Here is an 18,069-nt window from a genome sequence, read left to right on the forward strand (position 1 = left end):
TTTATATTGTAAACGTCGGCAAGCTAAGATGTGTTTAAAATATAAATATATATGTCTGTTTGTTTATACATATTTAATATTTTAACAAAATATTTTAATATGCAGTATGTATCTTTTATTGTAATTTGTAGTGATAAAAAAAAATGAAATGATTTTAAATGGAAGTAAAGAATTTTTATGTTACGAAACTTATTCAGTTTTTTTCAATACATTTACAAATCTAAAACCTAAAAGAAGAAAGCACTTAAGAAGCTCTATTGTTCTCTGTTTCTCTATGTTTTTCTTCTATATGAGTGAAAAACATTAGACAATACATACAATAAAAAAATTTATTTTAGAAAATTGCATCAAAAAAAATCTTTAAAATATTTTTATTCGTCTATAATTTTGAGCGAAAATACCTGGAAGATCAGAAAATTTTCAGGGAATTTTTTACAAGAGATTTGAGTAGACACCTGAATGAAATATATCTCCGAGATATATTTGCAAGATTTAACACTCGGAACAAAATTTTGTAACGTTTTGTCTCTCATGTACAGAATTACAGAATTTATTCACGATTTGGTTATTCTTTTCTGCTTCCAGGCGCAGCTGATTCGCGCGGTTAAATCGACGCAAGTGTGGCGGTGATTAGGGTTGCGTACGGGTGGCTGCGGTCGCCCAGGTAGTTAGGGGACTACTCGGTGCCGGTTGCCGCCTTGGTAAGGTTGCCCTCGGTGACGACGAAGACGAAGACGACGAAGACGAGGACGAGGAGGAGGACGGCGGTGGTGGTGGCGGAGGAGGAGGAGGAGGCGGTGGCGGAGGAGCCGGTGCCGGTGAAAGAGGCAGTGCCGGTGAAGATAGTTGTGTTAGTGGTATCGGTGGCGAAAGTGTTTAGGGTGATTGTGGTGGCGGTAGTAGTGTCGGCTGCTGCGGTGACGACGGCCGCGGGTGCCAAGTGCGACGAAGAGGACGGGATTAACGACAAGGCGACAAGTAGAAGGAGGAGGGGGAGTACTTGCTTGGGAAGATCGTCTCATCTTCTTCGGGGTGACCGGGCCGCTATCCGGTCGCGCTGTTTAACAGCAGCAAGTGATACAGGAAGTGCGTGAGGGTGGCATTTGTGAAGGCAACGTGTAGCAAGATGGGCTGTGCCATGTCCGCGGAAGAGCGGGCCGCTTTGGCTCGCAGCAAGCAGATCGAGAAGAATCTCAAGGAGGATGGCATCCAAGCGGCCAAGGACATTAAGCTTCTGCTGCTTGGTACGTGTGTGTTATTATTTTGTTTATTTTCATTCCCGAAATATATACGTCGAGAAGGTATACCCGATATGTGCTCGTTCAAGCTTTATGACAAGGCTAATATTTGAAATTCTTATTTCTACGTTTATTTAACGTTTTCTTTTTTTTTTCTTTTTTTACAGAAAAGACATGATTCAATATAAAGTTGGAAATAGGTATTATATAAAATCAGATATCTGATTATTATGTCTGAATTTTGAATTCTTCTGTCCATTGCAATTTTGATTCATATTTCGCGTTGAATTAGAATGCAATTGAAAGATCTCAGATTTCTCAGTATTTTATTAAGTGTTCTTTGTTTACTAAATTTTTATATATTATTGTTACATTATTGTTATTAAATTTATATTGTTCGTTGTATATTTAATATAAAAGTATTATATGGTACACATCATCTATAGAAGAAATATAATGATTAAAAATCTCTTTGATGAGTAAAATATCTCTTACTTGGAACATAGCAAATTATAATATTTTTTGCGACAAATTTATGAAAATATTATTTATTCTTTCTCTTGATCATGTTATTCTCTAAAATCAACTATTATTATAAGTTAGAATATTTTATAATCCCGATTTCCAATTTTATATAGAATCATTTTTTTTCTGTATTGAATAAAAACATGAGAGAATAATAAAAGGCACTAAAATAATGCAATGTTCTTGGTTAAAAAGAATTATACAGTCTTAAGAGTGTTCTCTGAAACGTGGGGAAAGATAACTTTTATGTCAAGGCGTGTAAATATTGCCCTGGAAATTATCTTCCGTAAAATAGTTTGATACAACTTGACGACCGGGCGCGATTATATCGACGATGCCGCGACGTCGTATCTACACCGTTGCTTTTCTCGCGCGATAGATATTTCATGAGCTATGGCGGATCTATGATCGGTGAGGAGTTGCGCACCACGTGCATCTAGTCTTTATTGATCTACCTAATTTTCTAGATTGCAGGTCAATTATATTAAAGTTCTTTGTTGCACGCAAAAAACTGATCGAATTTGCAATTTATTTTTAATTATCTTCGATATAATGATGGAGCAAAAATAGTGATAATGTTTCTCTGAAGAAGCTATGATCGGAAACGTTAATTTTTAAAATTTATTCGACATATCGTAAACTAAATTAGATATATACACGTATACATTGATTCTTTAAACGCGCACGTGATGAAGTAATAAACGTCGAGTCTCATACCAGTTTGTGTCCAAACAAAAGGTTCGCTCAGGAAGACTCGCTGGAATTCGTCCGTGCGCATTCTCGCGAATTGAGAGACTGCTTTTTAAATTGACAGGCGGGCAGGAAATTGAACGCGACGTAAAACCGGAAGAACGGCGCAACAAGCATGTCCCTCCTTATTGCGGAAGGGTAATGCCCGATCGCTCATCCGACGATCGTCAGTCGGATGACAGTTCTTTCAATCCACGCCCGGAGTATTTCGAAGCGCATAATTGCCCGCGTCGACGTCAGATAATATTTGACGTCAGTATTTCATAACGATGATGTCAGCGCTTTGGAATAATGACGCCGAGATAACACCTCTTAATATTTACTATTGGGAATGTGGCATTATCGGGTGGAAAGGGGCGGGGTGGGGGTAGAACTTCGACGATTTAAAAACTAATTTTGAAATTCAATTTGAAATGACGAAACTCCGTACGCCATATACGTATAGAAATATATATATATATATTGTAATACATATATAAAGTAGTCAAAAATTTGATTATAAATCAACGATTTCATCGCTGGATCGACGATTGCTGGAAAGGACCGAGCTGAAAAAATAAATCAGACTTAGTTCTTCTATTTCCGTCCGGTCGCTAACTTTCGTGATATTTGTCGACGATTTGATGAAGAATGTCAGGGGACCCGATATTTATCGGGACACATATTGCTGCCACATGTCGGTATCCCTCGAGTTACGGGCGGGAAGGGGGAGAGGGTTATGAAATTTTTAGTCGACAGGAAAAGTCCATCGTCAGTTTCTTTTTTTTTTCTCGCTTTTCAAGTTGAGGGCGGTATGTTGGTGAGATAGGATTGCGGTTTCAAAGCGTTTTATCTTCGATCAAGCCATTTTCCGCATTACGGATCACAGCTGTATTATACAGGGTGCATGTGTGTATGTGCAGAAATAGAACACTCAATTGATTCCATTTATTTGTAACATTTCAAGGAAATGTTCCAGACATAATCTGAATATACGTGCTTAGATACGTATTAGAATCATTGTTTTATTTGTAAATAATTTTTTTCATCTCATCAAAAAGTATCGTGAATAATTACAAAAATTATATCACGAGAATTTCCAGAATTCACTCATTTGCAACAGTAGATATTTCAAGTAGATAACATATTCGGAATTATATTATATAGCTATAAATTCTCACGATTCATTGCCTGATGAGTTTTTATATGTGATTCTGTATAATGTATGATCTTATATAGACAAACAAATAGTTACAATTCCCTAAAAACTTGATATTTGTTCCGGATCGTGTGTTTACAAATGATATGTCTTCACGGATCGATAAATTTATTATATTTTATCGCGGTGTTATTTTTTTCATAATATTTATCATTAATGAAAAACGAGACGAATGTTATATAGCATTTTTTTGTTGAATTGCGATCATCGTTACATTTGTATTATACTCTATTGATATTGTCGTGCGTTAATTTGTGTGTGTGTGAATATTTTCCTGATTTCATCGAAGTCTTAATGAGAAATTCTTCGTCGACCTCGCGCTATAATTAAAAGCAAAATCAATGCGGGGGCGGCATATAAAATGCACCACGGTGTATTGTCTTCGCTTATCCGTCTGCGTACTAATTGCTTCGCACATTTTCAATTTACTTTCTCGTCTTTTATCGTTTTCTGTTTCGTGCTGGGATATCCTCTGGTGTCCGAAAAGAATCATCGATCTTAATTTTAATCTGATTTTTTTCAATCCGCGTTGCGGATTATAACATATAATTTATATTTATAATACCACATTATTATATTCAATTTTAATACACGATAAGAGTAAGATTGTTTTGAGATTAAATAAAGAATATGATTTCATTATTTAATTATACTTGACGCGCAAACAGAAGCGTAGTTTGCCGAAGGCTTTCAATTTTAACGAAACATTACGTTCGTCTTTTTCGAGGATACACAATGCGTTCTAAAAAAATAGCAATTCCGGTTTAGTTCGAAACGCGCTGCATTGAGCACCGTGAAACATACATTTTCCAAGGAAATGTGGGTCCTGTTTATTGGTGTAACGAGTAACGTCATTCGCCGGTGAAACGTGCGTGCGTGCGTGCGTGCGTGCGAATGTACGCGCGCAAATTGGCCGCGAGTATTTTCATCCGATTAATGGTGCTTCGGCTGCAAAATACAAATGCATGTTGCGTATTTCAAGGCGATGCAGGACTGGACTCTATGGCGTTAAACGTCAGCGACTGAAACGCCTTTGTCGCGATTTTATAACGTTTATATAGAATGTTAAAAAGAATGAGGAACCGATCTTTTTACTTGGGTTTTTCGTGGGAAAAAATTATTTTTTTTTACTTTTACTGTTGTTATCATTCAATGAGCCTCTCTATCTTTATCTAAATGCAAGATTAGAAGAAATAACTAGTTCTTTGTAACGATGTTACGATTTCAATTGTTTTTTTCGGTAATTGTAACGATAAAGGCGTTAAAATTGCTTGTAAGGATAGAGTAACTTTAATATATTTTGTTGATAATAAATAACAAATTCAATAATTATTTTTCAAATCTACAGATATACGAATCTACTTTCGATATTTTCGATATTGGTATCGACATTAATGGTAATAACAGTATCTATATAAGGTGTATAATAATTCTAATAAAGTATATAATAATTTTAATAGTTTTGAATCTTATCTATATCAAATATATATATTTTTCAAAACATTATTAACTAGAAAGAAATCGCCCAAAAAATTCGTGATATAAAAGATATAAAAGACATTTCCGATTTTCTGATGTAAAACAAAGACATCTCAAAATTAAGTTCTGCTTTAAATAATCTAAATAATAGTTAAGATTTGGAGAAAAAAAATATTCGCGAATAAAATATTTAAAATATCATAAATTGTGAAACACGTCTTACATAATTTTATATACTGCAATACTCATTGAAAGATATAATAATAATTGTAATGCAATCAAATATTTATTTACGCGGAAAGATATGTCGTTCTTGTTATGATTTACAAACTCTAATGAATTAAATTTTATTACACTGCTTCCCTTTCTTCATGCACTTCAGCCGGTTTCATGAACAAATATACCGTGCCCTTTGCCATTTACTCCATTTTACATTCATACGCGCATTCGCAATATTTTCAATGCTATTCTTAAATACAAAGTATATTTGATTATGTGTGCTTGTAGAAATTTCTACAGAAATAGATCGTCTATATATAAATTAATATAAAATAAACGGTAACTACAATACAATTGTTACATATTTATTTAATAAAATAACAAATATATATATATATATATATATATATATATATATATATATAAATATATATTTCTGCTTAAATTCTCTCATAATTAATCATGTCGCGTTAAAATTCTGTAATTAATTTACGTATCAATATCTTGTTGTTAACACAAGTTAACTCGCTTGTGCTCATCTCCTTCAAGTATAAAATTAAATTAATGAGAAATAGAAAGAATGATTTAAATATCTAAAACAAAAAATTACATTCATGTAATAAAAATAAGTAATTCATGTAATCAAAATATATTTCCTGGATTTTATTAATATTATTTATTTTCTTTAATTTAGCGAAAATGACAGTCTGTTTTAAATTTTTTCATGTGTGCATAATTAGCTAGACAACTAGACTTACATGTAGCATCAATAAAATGCGCGCGCATTTTTTTTTCTCTTTCCTTTTCGAACACTGAAATTTATCTAAATTATCTTATTTTTTTTTTTTTTTTCACTTTTATCACGTGCAGGATGGATAAAGATGCTTTGAGTGTGAACTCGTGGATAAATGAGAATGAAGTGAGCGAATGTAGATAGACTTTAATTCTTTAGAAATAGATAGATATTAAATTTTGACGCATTACATATTAATAATTTTTACAACGAAAGAAAGAGATATTTGAAGACAAACGCATTTGTCAATACTTTCAAGATTTTAATAGAACAGTATAAAGTATAGAATGACTGAGAGATTTTCAATTTAATCGCGACACTATAGTAAATGTGATTTCATACTCTGAGTATATTTCATGTACGATATAGCACATGCTCGTGTAGTACAGAATACGTTCGATAGAATCTAAGTAGAGTTATCGCAGTTGGAGTTTAACAGGACTTACTTACTAGACTTTGAGGTCTATCGAGAGTAAACCGTTTTCAGAACTTCGATCAATGAAATCCGTTCCGATAAACTCTGGACAATTTTTTTAACTCGTCTAGTTCTGTTTAGTTCGATGCTTTTACCTCGATAAGGTGATGAGAAGAGGATCATCATCGTTGTCTCGAGATGATGACTCCTTTCTTCCCAGTCGCTGTCTGTAGAGGGCTCACTCGAGATCTCACGTGTATTCAGTCGATACTAAACGACTCTAGCCATGAGTAGCTATTATAAATGCCTACTTACACTGCAAGTGCTTTTAAAAGTGTGAGGCCGGAGGTTTGCGGTAAGCAGGAAAAGCGAATTCCGTCGATGTATCCGGTTAAATAAAACGGCATATTTCGCGATTATTCGCGACTCATGCTGCCCTAATCCGATCATCGATCCGATTTTAGGCGATGCGCCAAAAATCATTTGCCCTTTTTTCTGAGAATGAATTAATGTCTACTTGATTAATACTATCTTAATAAAACAATCTACTATTATACGATCAGAAATGTTGCTGAATTTTTAATGACGCTCTGAGGAATTTTTCTTTGACGATAATTTATAATGGATAAAAATTATTCATCACAGCTTTTTAATCATTGATATGAAATATATTTGCAAATAGTTCTGTAATCGCAAATTTTGTTGAAACAGAGTAATCTGAAATTGAACAGAATATAAGGACGCTTATCTTTCCTTTGTCCATTGCGCATCTTGCAACGTAATTCGGTGATACGTAATCGCGAGATTGACCGCCTTCAATTAACGCTCCTCTTTCTGTTTTTCAGGAGCGGGCGAGTCCGGCAAGAGTACTATCGTGAAGCAAATGAAGTAAGTAATAATCGCTTTAGTGTTTTGTATGTACTACATGCACACTACTTATCATTTAAAAGGGAGGAGTTCTATTATTGAAACGAGATTACATTCGTGTCTGTTGTTTGTTCCGTATGCATGTATCAGCTGTGCTCTCGATTGCCATTTAATTAAAATAATTAGTCTTAACAGTTGATTATGCAACAATTACATTTTGCCGTTTTCAAATTTTTAAACTAAATTTCACTTTGATTAAAATAAAGTTTAAACATTTTGGTATTTATAAAAAAAAAAAAAAAATTTACGAAAAATACGGATCAAAAATTATTCGGAATTAGAGTTGCGTTGAGGATGATTCTCACGTATTTGGCTCGTAATTAGGCGAATTTTACGTCACGGGCTTCTTAACCGACAATTTAACGGCTCTTCCGTTTGGAAAATGAAACGGTGAAAAGAAGACGACAAGAATAGACCGTGGATACAATAGTACAATGCAGTGTCGAACAAGGCTAGCATCCTTTGATGTTTCGCGACGTCACGGAAATGCTAATTTGCGAACACTCATCAGTTAGTTGCAGACTGATTATGTATGAAATACTTTCTCACGCTTTTTTTTTTTTTTCTTTCTTTCTTTCTTTCTTTCTTTCTTTCTTGATCCTCGGCTAGACTGCCACATTTTCATATTTTAAAGTATCAGTGATTATCTTAATTTTCAACAATTCTTTCTTCCGACATATGTCTTTCATTGCTTAATTTGTACTTTCTCGTATTGAATTAAAAAATATGCTTTTACATCCTTTATATAAATATATAAATTAAATATTATTTATATTTGCTTTATTAGCAATTTAATTTCAATTTAGTTTTATTTGTATGAATTACGATAACCGAATTTAGTCGCGTTTTGTAATGAGAGATTTATTCAAGAATGGAAGATAATTTATATATATATATATATATATAAATAATACGTGTTGATAATACGAAAATGAAACAGATCTTTAATCAGACATAATTTGATTTGCTTTCTAGAAGTTAAATGGTTTGTGAATCATATGTGTGTCTGTTTGTAGCTTGAATATTAAATCGCTTAAATTATATTTTATTATACTTTTATAGACATTCTTCATTCACAATTCCTCCTCTATTCGTCATTCTGCTAAATGGTGACACACGATTCAAGTTATCCCAATATCCAATCAGAATTCCCAATTAAACTGTGTGCTACGTGTATGTATATGTGTAACTGTTCTCGAACAATATAACTTTCCGAAACTTCTAATAGGAAAAGTGTGAGATTAACAAATGAAAATGGAAATTTATTTCATAACATGCAGACTCGGCACGTTTATTCGTTACCCTCCCCCTCTCCGCGTCCTCCCTCCCTCCTTTCCCATTACATTCTACAAATGTGCTGTTAGAATCTTTTGATTAAAATCTTCCGATTAGAAATAAATCTTTGGAATTATATTCAAAGAAACTTTTCACGTCGTGCACACAATTTTCTCGTGAATTATTGTCATCGCGGCGCAAGAGTAAGCAGAATAGCGGATAATAGCGCGTGTCCATCTCTCGCACGTGCAAACAGATTAATCTTTTCGCGTTTGTGCATCGGCATTATTTCGAGGCAAACTGTTGCCTCGCCTCAGCGAGATCGATACTCTGGCGGTATTGCGATACGCCTTGCATGTGTTTGAGAACAGCAGCTGTTTCGTGATACGCGCGCTTGTTTGAGATGTTGGTATCACGGCGTGCACTCTCTCGTTTAAATTAACATATTTCCTCCGATGAGATGAGTCTCTCTCTCTCTCTCTCTCTCTCTCTCTCTCTTCCTGTGTCCTGCACTATGAATGGGCCCCGTTCAAGGGGTCCCACGAACAAAGACAACCGCTGTGCAGGTTCTCTTGACGGAAGGAAAGCTGCCGATCGCGAAAAGGGATGCTCGTTATATTTCGAGAACATCCGTATTTTTATTACGGTTTTGATTTTCTGTATCTTTGATGCTTTAGCTTCGATTAAATTTCACGGTTTGTGGAGTTGGCGTATGGGATAAAAAAAGTGACAGAAATTTCTCACGGACGGAAGCTTTGCAATTTTCTTTATATTTTTATAATAGATATTAATTATATTGTAGAAAAAAAAAATGGATATCGGGATTATAATTTTTTTTTACTTAAATATTAATACAGTGCTCTTAATACATGCTCTCTTAATCTGCCCTGCGTTTTCATAATATTTTCGGAATAAGGATCCTTATATGTACAACTCTCGTCTGTACTATGTTTCTTGTAGATTCTGGCTGCATAATTTATTGATGTACATAATGCAGTAAACAGTGGGTATCTGAGACTGAAGTACGAGCGAAGCTCGTGAATTTACGCACACCCTTATATCCGCTTTTCCTTCGCGTGCAAGTAACCATAAATCAGATGATATGTGCGTGTGTACGTAGTGCTCTTTATATCATCGTTACTCTCGAAATAGTGAAGGAAGAGGGACGCCACTGCATGTTTCTATGTCATTTATTAACGTTAATAGGCAATATAATATTCTTTGTTTGGATTAATGTGCCATTAACTGTTGTTTTATATACGATTGCCTTGACGAAAGGAGGAGCGTTATATTACAAATCTTAATTATAATTAATATTTACGAGTTAAGGCATTCGAATTGTACTTTTATCTTTTTTGTACGTTAAAGTAAAAAATAGATACGTTATGCATGATATGTGTAAAAGTTATTATATAAAGATTTTAAATATTTTGAGTCTATATTTTGAAATATACATAAGATAAAGAAAGCTACCAGTGAAAGATTGTTGAGATAAGTGCTTGTAATGAATTAATGTTTCGTTATATTTTTGAAAATCTTTTCGAATATAGATACATATATTGCATATAATAGGATTTAAAAGATGTGCTATGTGATTAATGTTTTTCTAAAAATTCTGTTGAAAGTATTTGCAAGATGAAAAAGAGAGAAAGAGATTATGTATAAAAAATATATCTAACTGACATGAAAATTTATATAGTATAATATTGTTCTGCGTATTTTTTTTTTTTTTGTATATATAATTCCGTCGACTCTAACTCATGTATATTGACTCTGAATATTGTTACGATATGTATGGACACTCATGTAAGTCACATTAATATATGTAGCGTGCATCGTAATACATTTACACATGCATTACGTGATATACATTAATTCGAGCAGCTGCGTACGTGACATGCATATATTATAGTAAACTGCGCAAACTATTTACGAGAGAGAGAGAGAGAGAGAGAGAGAGAGAGAGAGAGAGAGAGAGAGAGATTTAATTAAATGGAATATTTGTACATATTTTTTTTTACTGCTTTAATATCTATTAATACAAGTATCAACGATATTCGGCACATATATTTTATTTCTTCAGAAAATTATTTCTGAAAAAAGTGCGCGATATTTTATATTTTTAGAATAAATGCACCTCCCTCTCCCCCGTGTGTGTTCTGTTAAACTTTCTCACTCTCTGTTTCAATATTCATAAAAAAAAAAAATTATTTTGTTCGTTTGATGTTTTACGTGCTAAAGCGAGTCCGATTCTGCTTTCAGAATTATCCACGAGAGCGGTTTCACGCCGGAAGACTTTAAGCAGTACAGACCCGTCGTATACAGTAACACGATACAATCTCTAGTCGCTATTCTCAGAGCAATGCCTAATCTGGGCATCAGTTTTTCAACCAACGAGCGAGAGGTAATGTATATTTATGTATATTCTTAACACTTTAAAAAAATAGCGACTTGTTATTGAAAAAGAGCTACGGTGTTGGGGTATAAATTCTAAATTATAATGCGCATGTATGTGGTATTATGCATATTCAGAGTTATTTCATAACTTTTTTGACAATCATGTTTTATTGAATTTTGACAATTGGCGAATATCAATCAAAATAGAAATCAAATATTTTTGCTTGTTTTATAAGTTACAAGATAATATTTTAGTAAACGGCACGCATAGTTTTTTAATTTGCTCAAGAATTTTCTTATTAATTTCACAAATTTTTTTAATTTGGAAAAATATCATGCATGCGATAGAAAATTTATCATTCATTTAATTTAATTTTTTGATGTAATTTTATTTGAGCGCGAGAATCTTATATTGCTTGTGCATACAATACATCCACGTGTACATCATTTAAATGAAATGTCAATTATAAAATTATGGAAATATGTTCAGTAACAAACATATCAATCGCGTACATCTCGTATATTATTTAAATATTGCATGTTGATTATTTTAATGCGCGAGAGGTATGACATGACATCTAGAACGATAGTTCACTGAACGCCGACAGTTATCTAATGAATGAAGCATTTAATGGTGAATCACGACATGTTGCCTGGTCGATTAGCTGTCTAAAGCGATCCGACTTGCCCTAATGCTTGCCTTCAAGATCGCCGGAATAATTATTGACTACCTCTCCTTAATACACAGCACTCTTTATACACATGCGCGTGTGTCATTGCATAACGTATAATATTATAAATTATATAATAATCATGTATATACACGAAAAGACAATGCGCGAAAAGAGAATCAGTATAAATGTTATTTATTATAACTAAAAAATATATGTACATCAGGGATGTTGATCATATATAAAACATCCAATATTGAATTTATGTCAGAGATTTAACTTGACATTTAACATCAACGTTATTTCACAGGAAAATAATTCGACTGAAATTATTATTTCTGTCAAGTAATTAGAAATTGAGATTATAATTATTAATATTCAAGCATAGAAAGTGCTAAAACATTTAATGTATCATATCATTTTACGATATATTCTTATTATTCGGTACGCGTAGAATTATTGGCAACTGTCGAAGCCTGAGATAAAGCAAATTTTATGATTCAACATTATAGGAGTGTTTTTTCGAAGATGTAAAAATTTAAATTTTTTTGTTGTTTCGTGCTTACAGACGGACGCAAAAATGGTGTTTGACGTAATTCAAAGAATGGAAGACACGGAACCTTTTAGTGAAGAATTATTGGCAGCTATGAAGAGGCTGTGGTCCGACAATGGAGTACAGGAGTGCTTTGGCAGGAGCAACGAGTATCAGTTGAACGATTCCGCGAAATAGTAAGTGAAAACGATTACTCTATCGAAGGATATGTAAATGTCAAAAATTTTCAATATTGTAAAGACAGCACGAAAAGCCATTTTTAATCTTTAATTATTTTAATCTTTTAATCTTTTTTGCAACACCCAAGACAACTTGTAACAGACTTTATTTAAATTTGATTGAATTTACAAGTTAACGTAGGATAGCTTAAAAATGTTATTTAAATCGGAAATTATTTTGAGGTAAAATAATGAAGTTTAAATAATAAATTTGCAAGAATTTCACGGGAAACTAATTTTGAGTTGGTAAATTTTGCATCGGCACTAGTCTGCCCCTTGCTTTGTCACGCGTCACAGAGAAGGTATTCAGAACTTGAATTTTACTCTTGAGAATTCGCGTGCTCGAAAGGACGGAGGTAGAAGGAGCAAACCTCGTCCTGAACACGAGACTTTTGTCGTCCCTTCTCTCTTTCTTTCTCTCAGTGTGTTTCGCAGGCATATTTCCGCGCTGCCCCTTTGCTGGATATTGATTTTGTAGTAGCGCTTGTATCACGAGGTATAGTACCGTTTTCCAATACTTTCATCAGTCATCTTCACATTAACATTAAGCATACTTTTTTTTTTTTTTTACGAAATACCCTGAACCGATTATAATGATGATTTTCTGTCTACTTTGATAAAGTCGAATGACGGCGAATTGATCATAAATAACGATTAAAAAAAAAAAAAGAAAATTTTTTCTGACATTGTCAGAGCAAATACAATCATAAACTTTCCATCTATATTTTTTCGTATCAGTAGTATTTTTCTGTGGTGCTACAGATTTTTTTTTTTCCACGAATACTAAATTCTGCATTTTAAATTTAATTACTTGAAAGTTAAAATTTTTAAAATAATTTTTGCATTTAATAATGATCATCTGTAAAATGAAATAAATTTCTGGAATCATAAGCACCTTCTTCCAGTATAAATTTTCTTGCTGAACATAAAAAGAAATGGAAACATTATACAAATAGATCGATCACGAAAGATTTAATCGCGCGCAATTTTCCCGATATACATATATGTGACGTCGTGTAGTTACTATCGCGTCGCTGATATTAGCGGTAGATTTCACATATGTGTTTGCCGTCTGGCATGCAATAGCTACGATATATGAAAGCGGCTGAAAGTTTTTTTTTTTTTTCCAACGCTTCGTGGACTCATGCCGTTTCTGGCGCCGTCCTTTCGTTTTAATGAACCGCACTGCGGTTTCGCACCGGGGTTGTGCACGATACCGTTTTATCGCGTATACTTATTGCAAGTACACGCATACACTCCCCGCCATCACTTAATATATCATTCATCGGGGGTGGAGACATGTAGCCGCGCTAATAATCGTGTGTAACGAAAAAACCGTTGTCTTTTCGATAAAAACGATGACATTACAATCGAAGTCGCGAAGTGAGAAAAAAATAGCAAGTTCATTTTTCGATAAATATATTAATTATTTACGTCACATGCATTTAGATCAACCAGAAGTGTGTTTAGAAATATGTTTATAACCGGGGCAACATACGCCTAACTATACCACCTACGGGGTATCTGTACATATAAGACAGAAATGGCCTCACTAATATTAATAGATCAAAATTTGCTCAAATAAACGGTTACTTTTATGAATTTCACGGCAAAACCGCAATTTACTCCGTTTGACAGTTTTGCATATTGCATTATAATTAATTTTAGAAGAAATCTTGACTTAATATTGCAAATATTTCGAGTTGAAATATACAAAAAAGTGTACAGTGATATGAAATTATAAACTTTTGAAATTTAGAAAAGTCTGCGAGAAGGGAGATGTCCCCTCTTAATCTTTTCCAATTGCATATAATTTTTAAGCCACCCTGATATCTTGATAATTTAGTCAGGAAAAACTCAATCGCAGGTTGATCAAAGAATATATCATTAATACGCTGAGACTGTGAATCTTTTGAAGTAAAAAAAGAAAAAGGAATACTCCGTAAAGGGGGACGATCGTGCATGAACAACCCCCAAGAACTTTGTGTAGAGTGCATACTCTAGGAAAGGTACTTGTAAGACTTCATTTCGCGAGGAGGCCGGAAGAGGATAACGCGAATTTCCCGAGGAAGAAATCGCGAAGGGTGGGCGTCTGGGGGATGCGACAGGTTTGGCGGAAGATCGGGTTGTTCGAAAGGGGGGAACCGGATGAGGGAGGGGGGGATGATACGGTGGTGGCGAGCTGATGGTTGAAATGTATGAGAAATACGAATATATTCTCTCTCTCTCTTTCTCTTTATCTCTTTCTTCGAAGTTCTCTCCCTCTCCCTCGCTCCTCGTCATTATTGATCGCCGATGACGTCACGCCACGCCCGTGTCACGTGGCACGCGGCCAAGATGGCCGACCGGGTTCCGGCATACAACCTCTCTTCTATTTTCTCCCCGATTTATTCGTTTCTCTCTCTTTTTTCATCTTCGCTTTTTCTCTTGTCGGAAAAATCTAAGCTCTTTCCCTCTGCAGGAAGATATTATCTGAACTTTCTTGTTCGCCTCGAGTTTGGCATGCCCTAAATTGCCAGATCTGTCATGGCGGCTCGATACTTTCTCTCTCTACAATTCAATCTATCTTTCTATTTCCTGCGTATTCTCTCTCTCTCTCTCTCTCTCTTTCTCTCGCTTCTTCGTGTTCCATACTCTTTCATTCCATCGAATCATTTCTTATTCTCTCATATTTTTTTTTTGCTATACTTTTTGCATTTTTCTTTCCGTTTTTTTTTCCTTGTAAGAAACGCATTTATTTGTCCTCTTTATTATCAACTCCCGACTGTTTCTCTTTTTATCTCATTCTTTTTTTCATTACGCCAAAAGGAATGACGTTTCTCACCTTGCAACCCCTAAACGCCGTGAGCAGTGGCCTAGAAAGATGGCGCTTGCGTGGTACTTTCTCATGGTTTTTTAACCTCTTACTTCCACTTCTCTTTCTTGGAAATTATACGGAAATTTGGCGATTGTTGAATCATCGTTACCTGATATTTCTCCTCGTTTTGAAAAATAATTTTTATTATTCTTAGCACTCAATGCTCTCATCATTGAATATTCATCATTTGACACTAGGCATTCAATATTTTAAACTCAAACCCTTAACATTGCATATTCAATATCGAGAAATATATTTAAGCCACTATTCTATCTACTATATAACTTGCTAAAATAAAACTAACATGACTTTTACAAATTATTTCATAAATTTTGATTTTATTATTTATTTATAAATTGCTACTGTGGTATCTGTATCATTTGTATATTAAAATAATATGTTTAAAAAAAATAATTGGACTTAGTTTCCATTTTTTTCTTTTTTTTTCGGCGGGCGTTGAGTTACAAATATTGCGCCGATTTTGACAATTGGCGAGAAACTTCTAAAGCGTTTGTACTGGTGTAAAAATGTTTCGTCGCAGCAGCTAGTTCGCACGGTAGTTTACGAAGACTCGATTACAGTAACACCATTTATTATATCCGCCCGCTACTTGTTGCAAACCGCGCCCTAGCTCCCATCTTTGTCAAGCTAACACCCCCACCCCCATTTGGGATCGAATCTGGATTTATTCTATGAGTAGATCTATTGCCATTAATTAATTTTGCTACTCGGTCGAGAATTTATTGTCGTTATAACGATAAAAGATGTGCCTGTAAGAAAGACTCGCACTTATGGGAATGAAAAAAATCGGAATTAGTTGGCATTTTATGAAATTAATATTGGAGATACTCAAAATGAAATGCCCAAAATAATGAATTCATCAATATTAATTGTCAAAATACTTTGGACGTGTCAAAAAATATTTGATGGTGTTGTTAACGTATAATAGAATAACATCCTGTAATACGATACAGTCACATTTTCACGAATTGATCGTTACTCATAGCTTCCTGGATGACTTGGATCGATTAGGAGCCAGGGAATACCAACCAACGGAACAGGATATTCTCAGGACCCGAGTGAAAACGACGGGGATCGTGGAGGTTCACTTCTCCTTCAAAAATCTCAACTTCAAGTAAGTTGTATTTAAGTTACGTAAAATTAAATGGAGAGAAATTATTAAATATTAAAATAAATAAAGTAGGATATATATTAGATATATAGATTTCATATAATAAAATCGTCTTGCGCCCGATGGCGCAATAAACCAATGATATCAATCGCTCTTACTTCATTATGTGTTGACTCATTTCTGTAATCGTGGGCGAGCGCGGCATTTCGGAGACGCGAGACGGCTATCTTGTTATGAATGGTCGCCGTAGAATGAGTCATTCACTGTGAAAATTCGAGTGCTCATTTCGTCGAGCGTTGACTCTGCTATATTTCTATTTCGATTTGTCGAAGAGACTCGAAATTAGCGTCGTTGGCTGTTGAAAATCGCGCGTGTCGAGATAACATTACGATCTCCATTAAATCAGCCACTTGATCTCTCTTGAGGAAATTAAATGCCGATTAAAAGCTAATTAAAAGATGCGACATTGTACACTTGGAACAGTAATAAAAAGTTTGATACGATTTTAGATATAAATATTGACGTTTCGTTTATCGAGATTATGGAAAATAAAGTAATAATAAGAGAAAGAAATTGTGTGATTATTTTCATGCTTGTTTTTTTTTTTTGTTAGATTATTTGACGTTGGTGGTCAGAGGAGCGAGCGTAAGAAATGGATACATTGCTTCGAGGATGTGACTGCTATTATTTTTTGCGTGGCGATGTCCGAATATGATCAGGTTTTGCACGAGGATGAAACGACGGTAAGTACGAAATGTCCTTAAATGGTCCTTTCGTTATCGCAAAACTCATTACGATTTGTTTTCATAATCTTAAAGCGATTATACATTATTATAAATATATTATCATAATAATGTTTAATATTCTTATTAAAACTTTTTACGCGCGCCGTATTAAAATATATTAATAAAAATATAATAAATTTGTTTTTATAAAAAATCCATAATATTAAAATATGTAGAAATTATTGCGATTTTCGTATTATAATCAATATACATATATCACATTTTAAAATACACAGTTATTTAAGTACTTAAATAAAAATTTAATATTTTTAATCGACGAGAAATGATAGAAATCAACAGTTTCTTTCTTCTCATGCTCAAATGTGCGCACTCATGCAATTATATTGAGCGAGATAATCTTAGGCATGGTTGATACCGGGTTGAATGTACGATTCGTCAGAAGAATATCAAGCCCAAAATTAGGAACGTGACGGAGAGTACGCGTAAACTGAAGCTCCGAAGAATCAAGGGATCAATTGCCGAGGTCGCTGCACGTGGGAAGATTCCATTGAACTCTCCGTTTGCGTGCATAGTGACACACGCGCGTTATCATCTCACCAATGTTGATTGTCATTACGGTGCCTGTCTCTCGTCATGACCTGTATCGCCGGTCCATCACGAATCTATGTATATACAT

The 18,069-nt window shown here is 34.2% G+C and overlaps 1 protein-coding gene across 1 annotated transcript in view; it reads left to right on the forward strand.

The window, feature by feature from the left end:
- The window catches only part of LOC126858268 (guanine nucleotide-binding protein G(o) subunit alpha), a 29,909-nt gene that overhangs the window by 4,979 nt on the left and 6,861 nt on the right, over window positions 1-18,069 (forward strand). Inside the window, exons 2-7 of the mRNA XM_050608467.1 lie at window positions 586-1,244; window positions 7,463-7,505; window positions 11,082-11,223; window positions 12,456-12,616; window positions 16,522-16,650; window positions 17,261-17,390. Coding sequence (XP_050464424.1) covers window positions 1,127-1,244; window positions 7,463-7,505; window positions 11,082-11,223; window positions 12,456-12,616; window positions 16,522-16,650; window positions 17,261-17,390 — 723 coding nt within the window. The 5' untranslated portion in view covers window positions 586-1,126. The remainder of the gene's footprint in view (window positions 1-585; window positions 1,245-7,462; window positions 7,506-11,081; window positions 11,224-12,455; window positions 12,617-16,521; window positions 16,651-17,260; window positions 17,391-18,069) is intronic.

Source organism: Cataglyphis hispanica, chromosome 24 (assembly GCF_021464435.1).
Source record: "Cataglyphis hispanica isolate Lineage 1 chromosome 24, ULB_Chis1_1.0, whole genome shotgun sequence".
NCBI classification, from domain to species: Eukaryota; Metazoa; Arthropoda; class Insecta; order Hymenoptera; family Formicidae; genus Cataglyphis; species Cataglyphis hispanica.